This window comes from Piliocolobus tephrosceles, unplaced genomic scaffold, assembly GCF_002776525.5.
Source record: "Piliocolobus tephrosceles isolate RC106 unplaced genomic scaffold, ASM277652v3 unscaffolded_41, whole genome shotgun sequence".
Taxonomy (NCBI): domain Eukaryota; kingdom Metazoa; phylum Chordata; class Mammalia; order Primates; family Cercopithecidae; genus Piliocolobus; species Piliocolobus tephrosceles.
The window spans coordinates 1,642,407-1,665,802 of record NW_022325420.1 but is presented as its reverse complement, the minus strand read 5'-3'; the positions used below and the strand labels follow the sequence as shown (position 1 = coordinate 1,665,802).

Here is a 23,396-nt window from a genome sequence, read left to right as displayed (position 1 = left end):
CCGATGATCCCTCCACCTCACCTCAGCCTCCTGAGCAGCTGGGACCACAGACACATGGCTAATTTGTTACATTTTTTTGTAGAGATGAGGTTTTCACTATGTTGCCCAGGCTAGTCTCAAGCCCCCGGCTCAATAGTCCACCTACCTCAGCCTTCCTAAGTGCTGGGATTACAGGCGTGAACTACCACACCCAGCCCCAAACATACATTTTTATAGATTTGTAGTAAAACTATGTTAGAAGTGAAGATGGTATTTTAATTATGACTAGGATATTAGTTAATTCCAAACAGAACATAAAACCCCAGTTATATAATTTTATTGCTTAAAGACTCAGTAATCTAGTCCAGTTAATTTCTCAAAGTATGTGCTGGAGAACGTGACTGTTACAGATATTCTATGGAAAACATTCTGTACTTTTGGAGACCACATACACTACTCTCCCCTACCTTTGCACATGTCTCTACAGACTCTTAGAAGTTCTTAATAAATATAGAACTTGCTTAGTTTTTTTTAACTGAGTATTCCTCACATTTATTTGGCATTATTTTTCTTCAGAGTATCTCCTTGTATCCAGATGTTCTAAGACACACACTGTGGAAAACACTGTATCTCAAACTGTCATCTTAATTTTTTTTAGAGTGTATGTAGTTTATAGAATGGACAATTTATGTACATATTTCACGTGAAATTCTGAATATGAAAAAGGGAGACCGATATCTACATTTCCAAAAGAAGGAAACGAAGGCCTAACATATTTGTGTTAATTCAGGATTACCTGTGTTACATGTAATGTTAAATAACATTTGATCTTTGTTATACCTTAGGAGTAGTGCGCCCTAAAAGAGAATGTATTTTTATTAGTCAACATGATATGGTTTGACACATGAAAGCCTTTGCTAAACCTTTTGTTTCTTGCTAAACTACTTACTTTCTAAGGGAGAGGAAAGCTTAATGGAGTATCTCACAAAAATGTCTAGGATTGCATAAGTAAATAATTTCTTTTTAATTGTTGGATGCCTCAGAGCTTTTTTGCCAAGAGATGAAAAATGTCATTTTCTTTGGAATGTGACATAGCGTTACTCTCAGAGACATTCAGATTTTTCACAGTCCCAGTCTTCCTAGAGGATGGAGGAATGGACCTCTCTGCGAGTTTGCCTGGTTGGGGTGGAGGGGGCTACTCGGTAAATTCTTTGGACATTTTTCCCATTTATTTACTTCTGAGGCATTTTATAATCAGCTTGGAAAGCCTACTAATTTTCTTTAACTTTTAGCAAACAGTGAAGCATGTGTAGACAAAAATTTTGAAGGGTATTTAAATTGAGGAAAAACATGAAACCATGCTTTATGAAATATGCCTTCTGTGTTAGAACATATTGAGGTAATGCATATATTAATTAACTTCATTTAGCCATTTCACAATGTACACATATTTCAAAACATGTTGCATACCATAAATATATACAATTTGTTGGTTAATTTTTAAAAATAAAAAGGAATAAAGACCTAACATATTTATACAATCGTATAAATATCAGCACTGATCATGAACCACTTTAAAAAATTTATCAAGGTACTTTTTTTCTGCTAATTGAGATGTAAAAGAATGCCAGTGACCAGTTAGCAAAGAAAAATATCAGAAAACCTGTCTTTGAATAAAATATTTATCTGCACAGTTTGATTTATTTGGGTTGTTTGGCTTATATTTATTGAAAACTACATTGTGTAGAACTACTTAATTATTTTCTAGTTGTTTTATTTCTAGGTGACAGTACATTGACATCTATATTAGAATATACACTTTAATAATGATCAATTGTAAAATGCTGGAGAAGATACGGAGAATGGGAACTCTTATATACTGTTGATGGGAATGTAAACTAGTACAGCCATTATGGAAAACAGCTTGTAAGGTTCTCAGAAAACTAAACATAGAACTATCATGTGATCTAACAATCCCACTAATGTCTGTTTATATATATATAAAAAAAAAACAGAAATCAGTGAATCAAAGGGATACCTGCCCCACCATGTTTATCATAGCATTGTCCTCAGTAGCCAACATATGAAATCCATCAACAAATGAATGGATCAAGAAAATGTAGAACATGTACACAATGGAATACTATGTAGCCATAAAAAAGAATGAAATCTTGTCATTTGCAGCCACATGGGAGCAACTGGAGGTCATTATATAAAGTGAAACAAGCCAGGCATAGAAAGACAGATGGCACATGTTCTCACATGTGAAAGCTAAAAAAGTTGATCCATGGAGATAGAAGTTAGAATGGCCGGGCGCGGTGGCTCAAGCCTGTAATCCCAGCACTTTGGGAGGCCGAGGCGGGTGGATCACGAGGTCAGGAGATCGAGACCACCCTGGCTAACATGGTGAAACCCCGTCTCTACTAAAAAAAAAAAAAAATACAAAAAACTAGCCGGGCAAGGTGGCGGTGCCTGTAGTCCCAGCTACTCGGGAGGCTGAGGCAGGAGAATGGCATGAACCCAGGAGGCAGAGCTTGCAGTGAGCTGAGATCTGGCCACTGTACTCCAGCCTGGGCGACAGAGCAAGACTCCGTCTCAAAAAAAAAAAAAAAAAAAGTTAGAATGATAATTACCAGAGGCTGGGAAGGGTGTTGGGGGTGGGGGACAGGGAGGATGAGGCTGAAGAGAGAGATTGGTTAATGTGTTCAATGTGTCACATAGAAGGAATAAGTTCTAGTGTTTAATAGCACAATAGGGTGACTATAGTTAATAATAATTTATTGCATGTTTTTAAATAGCTAGAAGAGAAGATTTGAAATGTTCCCACTACAAAGAAATAAATGTTTGAGGTAATGGAGATCCTATTCTGATTTTACCATTACACATTTTATGCATGTATCAAAATATCACATGTATCCCATAAACATGTACAAATATATGTCAGTAAAATATTTTTTAAATAAAAGGGCCAGATGCGGTGGCTCACACCTGTAATCCTAGTACTTTGGGAGGCTGAGGCAGGCAGGTCACTTGAGCTCAGGATTTCTAGACCAGCCTGAGCAACATGGTGAAACCCCATCTCTACCAAAAATACGAAAATTAGCTGGGCATGGTGACATACGTCTGTCGTCCCAGCTACTCAAGAGGCTGAAGCATGAGAATCTCTTGAATCTGGGAAGTGGAAGTTGCAGTGAGCCAAGATCACACCACTGTACTCCAGCCTGGGCAACAGAGTGAGACTCTGTCTCAAAAATAAATAAAATAAAATGAATTATTTTGCAAAAAGAGAGAGAAAGAAAAAAGAATGATCAACTAGAACTACATCAGCAATTCTTGATGTCTTATTCGAGGGTGGAATGGGGTTTTATGGTCTTATCTGGGCAGTTTGCCTTTATTCATTTTCTAGATTTTGCTATAGCAAGCACATTTTTAGTATAGTTTTATACTATCTTAAACCGTAACTGTTTTAAACAGTTATAGTACTGATAAGAACTGAGGCTTAACTTGGATTTAACTGAGATGAAATTAACAGAAGGTAGAACTCAGGAAAAGGAAGAGGGACAATTCTAAAACATGTGATACCTAATATAAGTGAAGAACTCTATGTTTTTTGCATTTGCTTTCAGGAATCTCCTGTTTATATAGCACATACATTTTAAGTTCTTGCTCAACAATAGGAGTTATTGATTTTTCTTTAGTCATAATTTCTCCCCAAATGTTATGTAATTTTGTTTGATGAGGATCCTTTCCATGCATCCCCACATCTCTTTTACTCTTTCCCATAATAATTCAAGTCCTATAATAACCAACCAGAAAGTATTTACTTCTAAGTTTCTTAATGCCTGGGTCCCGATGTTGTCTCAAATCAGTTTCTTTTTTCATCCTTAGTTGAAACAACCACCCCCTCCCCTCCCCGCCCAAAAAAGTCTTAATCTTGTGGGGTTAAATAAAAGAAAGAATGTAGTGAAAGGAAGATTCCTTTTATGCAAGCAGCAGAGAACTTGTAGGGATGACTGAAAGTGCCTGAGGGCATTTGGTCCCTATTGGTTTTCACTTCAAATGCAATGGTGCCCACAGATAGCCTGTATTGTTGTCAGTTAAATGGGATCATGAGTGTCTGAAAGGTGTTTGAGAATGAACCGAAAATCATTTTCACAAGTGGATGATTACTTCTGCCACATGTTAACCGAACTCTATCCGAATGGCCCAGATTTTTGAGCCTGCATTAATTGCTCTTTCAACCTTGACTGAGGCTTCTCTTATGAAAGCCCTTTCCAGGACTAAACCACTCTATATATTGATTTTTTTTTTTTTCTTTCTGTATTTTTCCTTGAAAAATGAAGGCTTGTAGAAGAAAAGGCTTTATCATTCAAAATGTAAATTGGTTGTTGCATTTCTTTGAATAAAGCGCTAGACTCATAAGTGATCCACCAAAATTAATAGTTCTTTTTTTCAGGCTCCAAATAATTCCCATCTTCTGTATACAATTATGTTTTTCAAATATTCATTAGTGATGATTTTTCATCATAAAGTAAAACCATGAACTCTCACAGCATGGACTCAGTGCAAATAAATTGTCATATTCTCATTTCTATTAGAATTGTGTGCCACCACTCTAATTGAAACTAAACTACAATATTTAGTAATGTGTGGAGAATTTTTGTGTGTTGAAGTATTCCTTGAACAATCTTCAAGTTAGAAAGGTTTTGTAAAGTGCTTTTAAAGTGTTTGAGTAAGCAAGTTCTTTATTTCATTTTACTATTTTCTATTTAAAATCTGGCGTAGAGAATATTAGCTATGTCTTTACTATTACTAGAATAATATGGGATCTAGTTCAAACATATTGTGATATGAAGATGGGTTAAATCTCAAGTTTTTAATCAGAAAATGAGTTCTTAAAATGTCATTGACTTTTGTGATTATAAATGTTAGCCAAGAATATATAGTATTTAAAGGAAAATGGCTAAACAGTTAAACTTACTTCTGAGGTTTTTGGCTCAGAAGAAACAAATCAGAATATTACATATGAATGCATTAAAAAAAAACACATGCACACATTCAACTGGGTACTATGTAAAGACAAGCATTTAAAATAGTTTTGTCGTATAAACATTGCAGCATTAATGCTTGAAATTTATTTTTACTAAACTTCATTTTATTCAACAAATCTATTGCCAAGAACAATTTTATTGGTACTAAAATACATATGTTAATGATCAGGAAGTTTTGCTAAAGAAAAGTTGTTGCTCCTACTGTCACAGAACATTCTGATGGATTTCATAAAGACTATTTTTGTTCACAAATGAAAGCTTTTAGAAGTAATTGTGGTGTTGTCTTCCAGCTACCTTATTAATAGTTGACTCTTTTAAAAATCATGTTGACGCCAAAAAGGTTGTATAATTTTTAATGTAGGTACTGAGATACTCTACTGACTATATGTAACTATAGATATAGAAGATTTTTAAAATATACTATTTGCCTTGTTGGTAGTAGCTATTTTGGCTTAAGGACTGGCCATTTCCTTTAAAAAAAGAATCAATTAGGCAAACACCATTTAAAAAACTGTTTTCTGTTGACTTTTTTTCCAAACAGCATAAAATATATTCTACACTTCTAAATCATATATTAAATATATAATCAAAAATTTGAAAGTTTCATTTCTTCATATCTGATATTTGATGATACAATATAACCTAAGAATAGCTGGATTTTTTTTTTTTTTTTAAGTCATAGGTGAAAGAAACTGGTATATATTTAGTTGTCTTTGTGCTTTGTTTCCTAGCAATCAGATGTGTGTTTCTTTGGAGCAAATAGTGCCCTCCATTTGGAATAACCCAGAAGAGGGATTAATACTTTATGATTATTGCTATGTTTATACTGACTGATAGAACCAAATGCTTCCAGGCTTTACTCTTGTGTGTTAAATCCGAGCTTTGTGTCAGTGCTTGCTAATTTCTTTGTTACCTAATCCCATGCAAGAAGAAAAGATTTTAAAGTTAAGCAGGCAAATTTTTGTTGTTGTTGTTCAAAGGGAACAACTTCTTAATACCTTGCTTAAGTTGGATGTGTTCATGAAAACAAATACTTTAAATAGTATCTGAGCAGTTATTTTAAAATAATCCAAAACACTCTAGTTACATGAGTATTGTGATGCATTGGAAATAGCTCAATAGAAAAAGTGTTAGAGTTAAATTAGTTTTGGAAATATGTGCTTGTAAAAATGTCATGTACAATGGAATACCTCTTTTAACCCCATTCAAATAATTATTGGATCAAATTTAACTTTGATTAGGGATTCCCTCCACCTCCCCACCAGCCCCACCACCAACCCAGGGCCATAATAGAGTACTGGAGAATGTAGCATAGCCATGAAAACTGATGATATTTGTGTTCTTTTGTTTTTCCATTCATTTCTGATTTAACTAAAAGAATTTGACAAAGATGACAACAAAATATTTAAAACCAAATTCTGTAGGTTGGTGGAAATGAATGTTAAAAAGCCCTCAGACACACACACACACAGAATCTGCGTTCCTCTTTAAGATCAGGTGAAAAAAATTCACAGTATTCGTTAGAAAATGCTTTTCTCATGCTGTGTGATAGATACTTATTTTATTGGATAACATTGTAAATTGTCACATAAAACCCAGTTAAATGTGTGTTCCCAGTTTGGTATTTGACAGGTCTCATTTACATACTCTTAAAAAAAAACTTCTTTGAGTTAATCATACAATCATGAGGAAGCTAGTAATGACTCAGCAGGTTACAAAAGATTGAGGGAGAATACAGCTGCAGCGTAGACCCACTAGCAAATCTCTAGTACACCTAGCCGAGGTACTCTCTGTTCAGCCTGACACACACATTTCTTAGATAATATTTTTCTATATGTTTATTTGGTAGACTCATACTTTATAAAGCAATAAAATGCCAATTGTCCAGCATGCAAATGATAACATTATAAATGGATTTTTTAAGACAAGTTAATAGCTATCAAAGATCTGTTAAATGAATGCCATTTCCATTGTATGCCAAATAAATGGTTATATTTAATTTTATCAGCTGTTCATTTTCCTTTTACAGCATTATGCAGTTGTAATTTATTTTTATAACAGTGACTCTCAGATGCTATGGGATTCTTCCTAATCATTAAAGATCAAGTTATATTTTCTAACTGTTTGAAGTCAACTTGATTTTTGTACGCAGATTCTTTAAAAATTGGCTATAGATATATGTACAGTCTTTCTATATAGAGTAACTCATTTTTCTGTAATTAAGGATACTGGAGCCTGTAAATGTAATGAATAAAATCTATTGCCTAAGTAGAGCATAGTATCAGGTTAAATGTAACTTTCATGTATTTTTCTGAAATAGAACTCCTTTTGGCCTTAGATACCATAAAAAAAAATTATAACCTAACACTGAACATTAAGAAACAACAACAAAGAATAGTAATTCAACAGTAATGCAAGGCATAAGATGGGTTAGGAGAAAATGCTTTTTTAGTTTTGTAGATGTCTTCTAATAGATGGATTATCTGATAGTTACCAAATAGTAAAAAGATTTTTGCTCCATTTTCCTCATTCCCTCCACGTTCCAGGCCTTCTGAGGTAAAAGGATTACCCATCTACAAGGAATTTAGACTACTCTAAATTCCAAAACTTGAGAATGACCTTGGAAACTAGAAAACCCATTTAAGCATGAAAGCTTATAGGATGTCTCCACTGTACTCAAGATAATGAGATAAAGGACTTTATCTTTGGTCTCCGTACCAGAAATACATATGTATAGTAATAATGACCACAATCCCCCAAATATTTAATAATGGTAACTTTTTCTGATTACAAAAGTAAGATGTACCTTTATACATTTGCTGATGGTAACTCAAAATGGTATAGCTAGTTTGGAAAACAATTTGGCAGTTTCTTGTAAAGTTAAACATGTACTTTCAATATGACCCCACAATCCCACTCCTAGATATTTACCCAGGAGAAAGGAAGACATGCTTACACAAAAAGACTTGTACACAAGTGTTTATAATAGCTTTATTTATTATATCCAAAGAATTGAAAAGAAATATCCACCAACTAGTGATAAAAACATTCTTGCAAATCCCTACAATGGAATATATTGCTTAGCAATGAAAGGAGTGGGCTTCTGATATTAACTACATACAACAACATGGATGAATCACCAAAGCATTCTACTCAATGAAAGAAGTCAGACAGAAAGGCTATATGTTGAATAATTCCAATTATATGTTGTTCTGGAAAAAGAAAAATGATAAGATCAGAAATCAAATGAGGGGTTGCCAGAGCTACGGATGTAAGGAAGTGATTGATCATAAAGGGCATAAGGAGACTTTTGGGGAGGTGGAAATGTTCTATAAGTTGATTGTGGTGGTGGTTACATGACTGTGTCAACACTTACCAAATTAGATTCCTGAAACAGGTAAATTTTACTTTATGTAAACTATACCAATAAACTTTACTCAAACAGTGAAAGGAAGACATGGCCAATGTAGACATAGTGGAAATATAGAAAGGCATAAAGAATAATATGAAATCATCTTTAATTTCACTCACGAGATATTAACTATAAGATTAACATTTTGCATTTTTCTAGATATTTCTCTATGCATATAATATGAACTCGTGTGACTACCTTTTTAAAACATAACATTATAAGAGTTTTCCCATATCATTAGTCCCTCTGTCCCCCTGCTTTCTGTCTTCAAAGTAACCCAACATTTTAAGCAAATTTGTTAATCCATCATTTTGATGATGTTGTAGCTGATTATTATTCTTTATGCAGGACCTTCACTGTCAGCAAGACTGACACTGAGTAGCTTGTGGTGTTGACGGTTTGTGTGTCACTATTTACTTTCACTTGTATATGACCCAGTTGCCCAGCAGTCTGCAAAGTGAGACACTTTGAAAGAGCTGAGAAGCAGGCTGTGGTTACAGGCAAAGGTCATTCCAGATGCTCTCTGTGGCTCCGAGCCAGCTATTTGGTGCATATCTTGCTAGTTCACTTTCATAGAGGGCACCTGTCATGTCCACAGTATCTAGCTCCAGAGGTCATTGCTGTTAACCCTGAAATAAGAGCTTGGGTATGTGCATTTCAAAACAGGAAACTGCAGAGGAAAGACAGAAAGAGAGCAACTAAATACCTGTCACTAGAACCACAGAGAAGAAATTAGAAGCTAGAGCAAAGGTGGAGCAAAGGGTTTTAAGGGGTCCTTGAGAAGAAACAATGAACAGGTAAGAATAAGAGCAGTAATGTCTCAACCAGTCATGAAATGAATTCACATTCCATCCACAAGCACAGATGATGGAATGAATTAAGGGCATATAATAAATGATAAATAGAAGTTCACCAAACACTTCAGTTAGCTGATGTGCTGAAAGAAAATATATAATTGGTTTGGACCATTTGGGTGATGTTTTACGGTGCAAGAACTTTGTTTTTATTTTGACTTTTAGTGACTCCATGTTTTTTTTCCCCCTGGATTCTGAAAATTTCTGGGAATTTTCAGGGAATTAAGAAGAATACTTAAATCTGCCGTAACTCTACCACTCAGAGATACTATTAGTACTATTTTTGAATTATTTTTACATATTCTTTGACAAGTTCCAAATCATTAACTATGTGTGTGGTTTTGAATCCTACTCTTTTCATATAGTATTACACAATGTGATACTTTCTGTGTTATTAATTTTATCATAAACATAATTTCATTGGCAACATGGTATTTCTCTGTGGATATGCCAGCATGTATTGAATAATTTTACTGCTGCTGGACATTTGTTATCAGTTTCCAATAATATAAACAACACTGTTCTATGTATCCCTACAGCATACACCTTTATATGCACCTCTTTATTACCTTAATTTATTTAGGAATGAAAGAGCATGACTATTTCTATGTATTGACATGTTATCCTACAGAAAGATCATCTCCCAAGATGTTACACTCCCACTAGTAGTGAATGAGTGTGCATTCATTCCCCACACCTTAGCCAACTTCCTTTGTCACTGTTTCTAAAGAGGGGAGGGGGGAAAACAGTATGTTTATTGTGTTTTGCAAAATAGGATTATTTTAATAAGACAGAAACTAAAGATTCAGCCTAAGATTTTAGCTTTAAAAGTTGTGGAAGTCTAAAAATCTTAAGCCCCTAAATAAATAGTTAATAATAATACTTAAAAAAAAAACACTCAGAATTATATATAAATTTAGTCTGAACAGCCTCTGCACTGTGAATCCTTCATTTCAGAATAAAGGATTATGATAAAATATTGAAAAATCTTTCTTTAATTTTAAAATTAGGCCTCTACCTGTCTTATTTTAAACTTCTAGCAATATTTTCCACTTTTGTAGGGAATGTGTTTATAATTTTGTGGCATAATTTTGGAATAGCTCTCCACAACAGGGTCACACTAATTTTTAATTTCTTCTTTTTCCTCCCTGATATTTCAGTATATCACCTGTGTATTCAGTAAGAATAATATTCTCAAATGATTGGCTAATCATTTCAATTCAGCTTACTAAGGTCAATGCAAAGTTAAAGAAAAGCCGTGGTTGCAACTATGTAAAACTACACAATGGCATATTCATTACTATCTGAATTTTGTAATTAAAAAATTTGCAGTGAGATGCTTTCATAGGTCAGGTAAATCCCATAAGGATGGAGCTAGCAGAGACCTTAGAAATCAGCAAATCCATCCTTCCATTTGATAGGTGAGGACATGGAGACTGAGATTGGTGCAGGCACATTTTGGGGTCACCCAGCTGGACAGTGACCCTTCACCCTGGATTCTTGGCTCTGCAGCTGGCTGCTCCTCAGGCCGCACTACTCAGCTCCAGTCACCTGAGAACTGAAGCATTGGTAACTATGTCCTCAATTAATAGCCTTTGTCTCTCCTAAGAATTGCATGTAAGAATAAAATTCCTACTGGTTCTTTGATTATCCTTTCTAACTCCTACTTTGCTCAATTTGTGGTAAGGACTGACAAATTGCTAAGTCACATAAATCAATTCCCTTTTGAGAACCGAGAATAAGCTAACTCATTTTGTAACATAGAAGCTGCATGTTGTCTCACTTTCCTAATGAGCTAAACTTTGCCTTTAGCAGGCTGGTCTCAAAAATAAATACCTATGGAAGAAATATGATTACATGGAAGCACAACATTATTCATCTTCAGTATTCTTTGGCTTTTGTTTTTCTTTCCAGATATCTGTATGCCCTTGGACAGAAGGTTTGGAAAAGATGGAAAAAACGTTACTTTGTTCTAGTTCAGGTTAGTCCTTTTTTCCTGTTAAATAATCACTCTAAGATAGCAGCTGTCAAAATGTGTTTATGTGGGTTATATCTATCAAAATTTACTGTTTTAGAAATTAAAATATGTTTAAGCCACTTTAAATAAAAGCAGTACATTCATTACACTAAATTTTTTAGCTAACACTAAAGTTTTTATGTAAAATAACTGTTTTCCAAGGCAAACAATTTAGTGAAATAAGTGGCATTGTTTTATGCTTTTGTACTCTTTACCCTCTGGCTTAATAGAAGGTAACTGTATTCTTGCATCAGCTTCTGCATTCAGTTTTTTGCAATATCAGATAAAATGTAGCCTCTGGAAAACTCAATTTTATACTAATGGCAGAAAAAGTGTGAAAAAGATAAATAACTTCTGAATATTCTTATAAAGACAGTTTTGACCTTGTAGACCCTCTGAAAAGATCTTGGAGATCTCTGGGATTCCAAGACTATACCTTGAGAACCACTGCATCATTCTATATTTTATATATAAAGCATAATACATATAATCATTCATTTTAATGTAAATATTATATTTGTACTAACTGGCATTTTAATGCAAATATGCTGCCATTTAATGCAAATATGCCACATTTAGTACAAATAAGCCAAAAAAATCACCTGTTCACATAAATATGTTTTTAAGTCAACTTGCCTGGTATATATTTGTTTATGATTGGATTCTGAACATATATTATCAGCAGTTTGGCTGACTCTTCTTTTGTAATCATGAATAACTTTGCTCATAGAACATACTAATTAAGTTAAATTCATATTAAAGAATACCCTTCTAAGTAATAGTCACTGCAGTCCATGATAAATCCAAGCTATTTTGTTCTCAATATATGACAAGGGTATCACTCTTAGAATTCTTAACACAAAACATTCTGTAAAAATCTCATTGATTCCAATGGCACACATTAAACAAGCTTAACTGGACGAGATCAGAATGACATGGTAAAATGCCAAGGAAGGAAAATGATCATTTGCTGTCTTCCAGCGAGTACGTACAGCCATCCATCAATTGCTGGATAAAATTACTTTATTGATGTCCCATGATAGCCTGGTAACTCCATGAAAAGTGTGAAAACTCAGTGAAAAGTAGTTTTATCTACATGGCAAACAGCCAGCCTATTTTTTTTTTTTCCTAGCTAAAAGGTAATCTCTTCTTACGTGATTAGAACTAATAGTCGGTCAACTTTAATAAAAGATACATACACATGCACACACAGATTTAATTTTTTTATATAGAGCCCTAGCATTTGCTTTGAAAAAGGTTACCTGTTTGGGGTTGTGAGTGATCTATTTTTCAAAAACCTTAAGGCATCTTCTACAGTTTCCACATTTAGTTTCTTACATTGGTGCATGAATTTAAGTGCATTTCCTAAGCAATTTTAATAGATATTTCTGGACACTTATTTATATCTTATGGATATATTTCACTCATATCTAATTCGACAAGGTTGTGTTAGTGACTTGTCTTTATCAAGTTTTTCTAAAGCATTCAGCTGACTTTTCATGGAAACAGCAGCTTCTTTTTCGGTTATTTTATGCATTTATGTAAAATCTCATTTAACTACATAATTTCAATAGCTAATGTTTTTAGCATAAACTAGTTTGGGAACAAACCCAGCTAACTTAGTAAGCATAGATCTTAACTGGTGGAAATAGGTATGAAAGAACATGGGAATGTAACCCAATAACCACAGATGTTTAGTATGTTATTTGCATTAGTCACTGTTTTTTTTTTAATTTTTTATTTTTTATTTGATTGTTTTAACTGATTTTTTGAATATGAAAGTTAGACTTTTGCAGATCAGTCTTAAGAGGTCAAATGATCACCTCATGCTTTTTGCCAGGTAAGGTTCCAAGTAATCCTTTGCCCCTTATCTTATTTTCTAGCATATGATCATAAGACTCAGAAGTTATAAGGCAAATATGTATACTTTGATTATTACTCATAAGAGAGTTTAGAAATGAAGGAAGGAATTGTAATACTTTGAGACTATTAATTGGTGTGTTTTGGGGGGAAGATTAACCATGTCTTTGGGGAGCTAAAAGTGTTTTCTCAATAACAAAAATATGCTTTACATTTTAAAAGAGTTATCTAAGTTAATTCAAAGTAGGCAAACCCATATGTTTCATAATTTAAATTTAAGAAAGTACCACCAAATTATAATGAATTTGAATTTATTCTACCTGAGGTTTCTTCTTAAAATTTGAAGTCATGTTTAAGCATTATATATTTACTTTCCACACATATATGTGCATATATCCACATGCATTCATGCAGAGAATTCCATGCCCAAATGTACTGAGAATCCATGTCAGTATTCTGACAAGTTTTAAACATGAGTGAATCTTCCATTCAATTCCAAATGTAATGGGAAGGCAAATTGAAGGTACACACTTCAAAATCAAGATGGGTATGTATGGAGATTCAATGAGAATGACCCATTGGGAGGAACTGGGTAGTTTTTATTAGTATTTTTAAAGGCAGTTCTGATTTTATCCACACATAGTTTGTAGGTCTATACCTGCAGGCTGCATTATTGAAAGGTGAAGGAATCATTTTCATAGGGAGGACAGTATACCCCTGCTGTGTCTGCCGCTGCCATCGGCAGAATGGTGCTCTGTTGATAATGTGAATCTCATCACCACTTGTGAGTGTGTATTATGAGTGATATCGCTGGAAATCCAACCATCAGCTCAAGAATTTGTACTCATAAAAATTGATTGAGAGTAAGGTTTGGCCAGCTGCAAAGTCATTGTTCAAAGTGAACACTCGAGGAGCCACTGAGGTGAAAAGACTTTTCAAAGACTCTCATGTAAACATTTAAATTGGAGTCAAAAGGTGGGAAAATAAATGATTTGTTATTATTGAGTGTTTATTTGGCTTCTAAGTAAGATCATTTTGGTATCTGTTTATATTCTGATGCCAGTATAGTTATAGTAATAAATAGATCTTAATGTTCTCTAAGAGGCTTCTTTTTTTTAATGAAGGTAAATTTTGGTTCAAGCCAAATTGAAAGAACAGTGATTTTGAAGAATATGCTTGAAATACTACCAGAATTAAACTTGTATATGTTTGTTACTTACTTTTCTTGTGCTTGTTCGGTGTTTTTGTATTAGATTTGGATGACATAATTGGTGTAAAGTACTTAAGATACTTTAATATATTGTAGTTCATTATAATAAAATAATCTGATACCTTTAACACTCTGTATTTGAGATTTGAGCAAATCAATTATTACTTCATTTTATATTCTAATGCCTATTCAAAAATGTATGTCCCAGGTGTTCCATATTCTGTAGTTAAAAAAAAATTCTGAAGCACTCCCCAATTAACATAATTATTGCTATATTAAATCTAATACTCATTAAGCAATTACTCTGTGGCAAGCATTTATGTAAAACATTTGTAATACTTTATCTTATCAGAATAAGCCTATGAGGGTAGGTATTATTATTATACCCATTGTACAGATAAGAAAATAATACAGAGAGGGGTTTTGGAACTTACTCAGGATTGGGCAGTTTAGTAAGTGGTAGAGTCAAGCAAATCCAGTTCTGTCAAACTTCTATTTTCTCTGCCATACTGCTATGATTACATTGATGCTCATAACTACAGTTGATCTGAAGACAAACAGATACATGATAAATCACTATGGATCATTCATTTCATGAAGTACAAAACAGTGTTACTCTATTAGAAAAATGGCCAGGGAGTGATGACATAATGAGGCCTGTGCTCATGAAGGCCACTGACTGTGTGACATCATTGGAAACTGAGTAGACGTCTGTATTGTTTTGGCCCTGTATTAAAGTGTTCACTGCTTGTTGTTGATGTGTCAGAATCATGAGTTGAAGTTGCTGCAAACAACAGCAGGCTATCAAGACATAATGTTAATTACATATCAGCTGAGTTGGCATGGGATGTAAACAGTCAGCCATGCCACAGAGTGATCCATACCTGCTGCAGATGTATGAGAGGCACTCTGTTAGTGAGATGTCATCAAGATCTGCTTTCAACATAAAGAAGTGGCTGCCCATCCTATTGATTTCTGAAATATTCAGCACACATGGGGACCCACTACAGCTGACTCTTCTCACTCACTTGAGAATGAAACTACCACCTGAAGAACGTGAAATTCAGTTATATGCTCCAGGTTTAGTCTGGGACCCTAGCTGATGTTTGCTTATGGCAGTAAGATAAAGTGAAATGAACAGACACATTGTTGCCAAATCAAGAAAATCATGGCATAATGACTTTTTAGCTTTACGCTGTAAATTGAATGAAAATTTACAAACCCAGGACATGCTCAGTGTAGGATAAAAATCAAACCATGCAATTTTTACGGTAGAAAATGAAAGGCCTCTTTGACACTCCTGCTGGCACTACCACCTTATTCTACTATCCTTTGCAAAAGTATTCAAGTAGCCATTGCTAATAGTGTGGCCTTCCAAACTTGTTTGAAAGGAGTTAGGCACCTTTAATTCATCACTGTGTGAAACACACATCCACTCATTCCTAATGGAATCATTTCATGTATTTTTATTCTATGAGTTGCTTTGTTTCCCCTTTAAAAATATATCCATGAGAAGTTGCCATATCAACATGTAAGTATCTATTTAATGCCAGGTGCCATGAATCCCAGCATGTTAGGAGCCTGAAGCAGGAGAATCACTTGAGGCCAGGAGTTCAAGGCTGCAGTAGGCTATGATTGCACCGCTGCACTCTAGCCTGGGTAACAGAGCAAAACCCTGTCCAAAAAAAAAAACCTTTTAAGTGAATAAATAAATAACTGGATTCTGTATTATAAATTTACATACTTTTAACAGTCCTCCTTGTTTGAACATTTAAGTTTTTTAAATCAAACAATGCCACTTCGAATGTTGTTTTTGTTGTGGAGGAGAAAAAAGTAATGCCACCATCAATATAGGTATAATTCTTGTATATTAATCTTCATATATATGTGGGAGTATTCTTATAGAAATGAAATAAATTGCTGGCTAAAAATCCACAAAAGTTTACATTTTGTGAGCTTAATTTTTTTGAAAATTATTCTACAAGATTCCATTTCAAATTGCTCTGAGTGTGTACCTGTGTGTATTTCTGTGTATTTGTATGCATTCATATGCATATATATGTCTTTATATCTACAGGTATGTGTATAAAATCTCCTACACAAGTAGTGTGCCTGAATCTGTGCATAGTGGAGAATCTGTAAATATTTGTTAAATAAATGAATATTCCTCCTTTAATTTAGGTTCCTTCCCAAACCTCTATAAGGAATATGAAATTGACTTCTATTTGAACATACTTAAATCAAAACCTAGGTGTCATGTTTGATCCCTCTTTTTTCCTTATCCTCATGGCAGAAAAGATTGCTATTCCATAGCAAAAACAGCATTCCATTTACATCCAGTCATCTCCATCTTCTCTACTATCATAGTAGTTGAAACCATCATCATCTTCACATGGATTCCTACAATGGCATCCTAGCTGTTCTCTCTACTTCCACTTCCATCCTTCTTAACAATCTGTTCTTCACATTGTGAGATGATCTATTTGAAGCATAACTCGCATTAAGACAATTTGCTGCTTAAATCCTTCCAGGAACTCCCTTTGCACTTAGAATAGCTCATAACCATGTCTTAGAGGAGGTCCTAAATATTCTGGCCTCAAGCTTCCTCTTTGAATGGTTATTTCGTGTCACTGAGCTACATCTTGACTTCTAAAACTCTTTCCTCAGATTAATTACAGTGCCAAGAGTAGGAGTTTAGCACCTTCAAGTCACCAGATAGCCCCACTAAAGGCACCTCAAATAAACATATAAACTGGGGTTATTTTAAGTGTCATTGTTGTGTAAATACACCTTTGGATTAAGTCCCTTACTTTTCTTCCACCTAGATTGTTAGGCCACCCTTAACCCCCTCTATAGAAATTCTGAATATCCTACAGCTTTTATTTTCCTCATGTCTGGCTCATTCCTTCATGTCCATTTAGATATCAGTTCAAATATTGCCTTTTCAAATGTGCCTTTTCCACCCAGGCAACCTGAAGTACCCCTCAGCTCATTCCCTGTCGCATTATTCTGTTTGATATTGTTAGGGGCATTTATCTCCAATTAATTATTTTTTTACATTTATATGTTTATCATTATTTTTGCTATTATCTCTTTACCCCTTCTAGAATGTATGTTCCATGAAAAGAAGGACATTATCTTTCTTTTAGTCTACTTTATCTGTGGAACGTTAAACACTGCCTGGTACATGAGTAAAAACTAAGTATTTGTTAAGTAAATAAATATATGCAAATCTTTCTCAACATTGTTCCGAAAAGAATGACTTTCTCTAATTTGTACACCAAATGCTAAATCTCTTTACACCATTTGGACAAGACAGTTAACAATAAATATTCCTGTCCAGTCTCTCTGGATCTTGAAGATTTATTCATTTTTCATGATTAAATTCAGCTCTGGTTTAGTTTGGTTTTTTAAATAACTCCAGCAGCACCTTTGGCCTCTGCCAAGAACATTTCCAGCTAAGGATTTTTAAAGCCTTAATCTTCACTGAAATTAGATGGTGGCAGTTGCTAAGCTGCCAGCTGTTAACATGATCCCTGCAGTAGGAATACAACATACAAATCTAAATGCTGTGGTCTCTAGAATCCCATAGTTAGCACTTACATGTGTGGACACAGACAGGTGTTGCACAGGTTGGCAATTGAGAACAAAATGGGAGGTTTCATATACCAGATGCAGATACCTTGTGGTACTACAGCAACTTAGGTGTCCTATCAAAAGCAGTAATGCTGAAACCTGATTTCATGCTGTCCCCAGATTAAAGTCTGTTCATATCTCCCAATTCTCAACAAATCCATTCTTTACGGAGTTATTAAGAGTGGATTGGGTAAAAGATATTGAATGTTTGTCATTGCTGTGCTTCCACTGAAGGGATTTTCAATTTCAACCTAGTAAATTATATAAGCTTTGTTTGGAAATACACAAGTAAGCTCATAAATGAAAACAAATACCAGATCAGAATAGGTCAAACCACCTGTTTCTATCTAATTCCCTGGCATGTGGTCACGAGGCAGAGTAGAGGCTGCAAGACTGCCTCTAACTGGGAGCACAGGGAACAGGGTGACCCCTGCTAGTCTTTCAGCAGCATATTTTAACTATTAGCATAAACTGATACAGCTCTGAGTACAACTTCTCCAGATTACCTGTGAACTGGTAACTGGCTAGTAAACCAGCAGCTACAGGTGTTAATACTATTCAGGAACACCTGAATTTACCCTGTGGGTTTGTTCTACTTCTGGCCTTGGGAATGTGATTTATCATGACCTTGCAAAGGGGATGGATAAAAGTAAGATCTCTTGGGGTACTAAAGGAACTAAAAGAAGGATGAAATATGGCGACATTTTATGGAAATAGAACCAGGAATCAGCGAGCCCAAAAGATTGCATTAATAGGTTGTAGCTTCTGGAGTCAATGTATTTGAAAAGCCAGATTGCACCTTTTTCAGTTGTCTCATGGGTCACATTTCCTAATTGTCAGTGACAGCTTTGTTAGTTGTTGGTATTTTATTACTCTTCCATCTGTACTCTTTGCTATCTCTCTAGGCCCAATTATCTGTGACAGAGTCTAGGTCTGTTGGGTGATGTTTTAGATATTAAACAAAATATTAAAGAAGTTAAAAGCTAAAGGCAAATGTTTCAATACTTTGCCATTTAAGTGACCACGCCTCTAGAAATGGAGTGATTCCTCTAAACCTGAAGTTTCTGACTTGTTGATTTTTGTTGTTGTATCTTCAAAGACTTGTTAAATTGGTACTTACAACTTCATATCTTCAGCATGTTAGAAAATAATTGTCTCATTTAAAACTAACTAAAGATACAATACTTATAGCATAAAACGGCAACTTCAAGTTGTACTTCAGGTTATGTGAAGAAAAATGTACATTAATGTGAGCATTTCACCTCACATGCTTTTTGACAACTAATTTATAAGGCTAGATCATAAATAGCAAGTAAATTTTTAATGTTTTTGGTGGGTTACACACATCAAGTCTGTACTCTTTAACACATGACAATATGAACAGGTTGATTATGTAAAGAGCTTTTGAAAGTAATCAACATTTGGTTTTTAAGAAAGCAATAATTTTTAAAAGACATTATAATGTATATTTAAGATAATGTCCATTAGAAATAGACAAATGTAGCATCTAAAACTACATTTAGATATATTATCACTTTTCCTCACTTTTGCAGTTTCTTATAAATTTACATATTCTTCTATGAAGCATCTTCATCAACACAGCAACTATGTTCTTTGTTTGCTGATAAAAATGTGAAAACAGACTGGGCATGGTGACGACACCTATAATCCCAGCTACTCCAGAAACTGAGATTGCTTGAGGCTAGGAGTTTGAGACCAGCCTGGACAATGTAGTGAGACACTGTCTCTCTATATTTTTAAAATTAACTGGGCATGGTGGCATGCACCTGTAGTCCCAGTTACTTGGGAGGCTGAGGTGGGAGGATCAGTTGAGACCAGGAATTTGAGGTTACAGTGAGCTATCAGCGCACCACTGCACTCCAGCCTAGGTGACAGAGTGAGATCCTGTCTCTAAAAAAGAAAAAGAAAAGAAACATCCCCTGAGAGTGGGAAGAAAGGTAAGGGTGGGGAGAGCCAAGTGAGGCCAGGAGACAGAAGTCAGAAACATGGAGCGTCAGCAGCCCTCAGCTCATTCACAGTGTGGAAGCATGTGGTTTGAAGAGAGTTCAATCCCCAAGTCAGTCAGGTGCCCACTGTATTATAGTAACACCTGCATCAGGTACCCAAAATGAAACAATTCTTCTAAGAATCAAAAAGAATAAAGTGAGAGGAGGACGGTGGCTCCCTGATAACCAAATTAGATTCACTGGGAGACCACTGTGTAACAGGCATGCATTGTGCTAGGCGCTCCCACGTCAGTTTTCTCCAATTCTCTCAAAACCCTGTGAGGTCTATTATTGTTTTCTTATATTACAGAAAAGTGAGATATATAAAACTTAAAATGATTTTTCTAAAGCCTTGTCAAAAATAAGTATGAAAGAATAAGGATAAGTAAGTAATTGAGGGGATAAAATGAAAGTGGAATTTGCATTTGACATGGCAGATTCATCTGTTAAACCTGGTTTATCTTCCCTTCACTTCCAGTTGAAATGCCTTAATATGATTGTCTTCAGAGAGGCCTTTCTGACCACACTATTGAAAACAGAATACTTTAAAAGTCTCTTTCCTCTGCTTTGTTTTCCTGCAAAACAATTCACCACCCAAAATTATTTTCAGTAGCTCCTTAATTGTAATTCACTTATCTTCTCCATTCTCACTGTGTGAGATGGCTTTCTCCCCCGAATTCTGAGGCACTGTTGTTTACCCAAAGCCTGGAAGAATTCACTGTAGATGCATGATAAATATTTGGTGGATGAATAAGTGCAGGATGAATAAGTGCACGGCTGAATGAATGAGAGGGGTAAAAAAGTACCCATAAGAACACAAGGGGATATACAGAGGTTATAAATACACAAGAAACTAAATTCAGTAATTTACTATTTTGTTTAGTATGACTAATCCACAGAACTCAAAAGACATCAAGGAAGGAGTATATCTCTGTAAAAGACAATGTAGGAAAGAGCAATCATATTAGTCTTTAACTGTTTTGCCAATATGTCCCTTAAAATAATTTTATACAACTCTAGATCCTCCTGAGTCTTTCATCATGAGTTTGAATAGTTGCAGTGGATACCAGTTTCTAAGATAAAACCACTAAATCGTTCAGCAACATGTTCAATAGAATCTAAATACTTTTGTGATTTTATATCTACTTGCAATCATTGAAAATTTTATTGGCCGTACACAGTGGCTCATGCCTGTAATCCCAGCATTTGGGGAGGCCAAGGTGGGCAGATCACGAGGTCAGGAGTTCAAGACCAGGTGGCCAGCCTGGTGAAACCCCATCTCTACCAAAAATACAAAAATTAGCCAGTCAGGCATGGTGGCACGTGCCTGTAATCCCAGCTACTCGTGAGACTGAGGCAGGAGAATTGCTTGAACCCAAGAGGCGGAGGTTGCAGTGAGCCGAGATCATGCCACTGCACTCCAGCCTGGGTGACAGAGTGAGACCCTGTCTCAAAAAAAAAAAGAAATTTAGTTTTTTTCTCCTCGAAGTCTTATTTCTATTGTGCTTTCCCAGCAGAATATTATTCTTATGAAATAAGTGTTATGGCTCAAAATCTTGATCACTCTATCATGCTTCTCTACAATTAAAAAAGTCTATAAAACTGGACTTAAAAAAAAAGTTTCTATAACCAAAAAGCCCCCCCAAAAAAGAAAAAATACACAATTCACATTGCTGAATGTATTTAAAGGACTTGACATTTGAGAGATAAATGAGTATGACTTCTTCAGAAATGTGAAACTTAAGATATAGAAGAATTAGAATAGTAATAAAAAAATATATAGTTTATTTTACTCTTGTAAAATATTTTTGCAACTCAATTAAACATGAAAAATAATTCCTGAAATAGGTTATAGAAATATAATTAAGTAGTTATTACAAAATGTGAATCCTAAACTCTAGAGTTTGTCAAAATAATGAATGGAACAATAAAACAGGTTCTATTCCTCATGTTATATAGAGCCAGTGAAAAAATTATTTTTTCAATAAATAGAGAAAATATGGGTTATGTCTTTTAAATTTTTAAAGAAACTATTATAATATAAAAATTAAATGCTAAGAAAACTTTAATTACCAAATAATAGAAGATAAAGAGGACAAAAAAGCGAGACAAAATATATTAGTTCTTATTATAAATAAGTTAAATGGACCTGTTAACAGATTCTCAGAATGAAATAATAATCTAAAGGGATGACAATATTAATTTCAGAATGAAATTTAAGAGAAAAATTAAGCACCTCCAAAGATTACAATTTTATGTTAAGGATATTAACAATTACTATAAAACAAATGATGGTGATTTATTGAACACATACCTGAGAAAAGAGAAATAATAAAGGTGTAATGCCTTGAATTATTTGCTATTCAGTTCAGTTTTCTCTTTCTCCAACACCTTTAGTGATTTTTGATCATAGATTCAGTGCTATCTGAAACAATAACTTTGCCAGAAATTAAGAAGCAGTTGTCTTGCTATTCAGGAATACGGTTGTTTTTAAGTTTCAGAATGAGAATGTATAAAATAATATGCTATATTGAAAAGAATCTCCATTGAACTACTGAGAGTTGTGTTGTAGACTCAAGGTGACCTTTTTTTTTTTTTTTGAAGCGGAGTCTTACTCTGTCAACCAGGCTGGGGTGCAGTGGTGGTGCGATCTCAGCTCACTGCAACCTCCACCCACCAGGTTCAAGCAATTCTCCTGTCTTAGCCTCCTGAGTAGCTGGGACTACAGGTGTGTGCCACCACGCCCAGCTAATTTTTTGTATTTTTAGTAGAGATGGGGTTTCACTACCGGGTCTATGATACATTTTCTTTGGTGTTAGCCAGGATGGTCTCGATCTCCTGATCTTGTGATCCACCTGGCTCGGCCTCCAAAGCACTGGGATTACAGGCGTGAATCACCATGCCCGGCCAAGGTGACCCTTTTTATCTGGGTGACCTTGGAAAGTTACTTCCCTCATCAATGAAAGCTGAAGTTTAGACCACAATGTCAAGAGCCCAGACCTTGTGTCTCAATGCTAGTGTGAGAGAATTACTCGGAGTATAATATTTCATTTTCTTTTCAATGAAGCTTGGTTCTTTAACTACTTATGATTTAGTGAGTTTTGAATCCTCTAAACATCATAGTTTTAAATTTCCAAATGTAATATCTTCAAATCCTTGCTACATACTCAAAATCTGTAATTCTGTCACATGTAATAGTGATTTTTTGTTTTTGAGACAGAGTTCACTCTGTCACCCAGACTGGAGTTCGGTGGTGCCATCATGACTCACTGCCACCTTGAATCCCTGGACTTAAGTGATCCTCCCACCTTATCCTCCCAAGTAGCTGGGACTACAGGCATACGCCATCATGCCTAGCTGATTTTTTTTTT

At 34.8% G+C, this 23,396-nt stretch overlaps 1 protein-coding gene across 17 annotated transcripts in view; it reads left to right on the top strand.

The window, feature by feature from the left end:
• The window catches only part of LOC113224832 (calcium-dependent secretion activator 2), a 567,701-nt gene that overhangs the window by 349,624 nt on the left and 194,681 nt on the right, over positions 1-23,396 (top strand). For all 17 annotated transcript variants that reach the window (XM_026454354.2, XM_026454360.1, XM_026454352.1 and 14 more), the window contains one exon: positions 11,211-11,277. In XM_026454354.2, the coding sequence (XP_026310139.1) occupies positions 11,211-11,277 (67 nt within the window). The remainder of the gene's footprint in view (positions 1-11,210; positions 11,278-23,396) is intronic.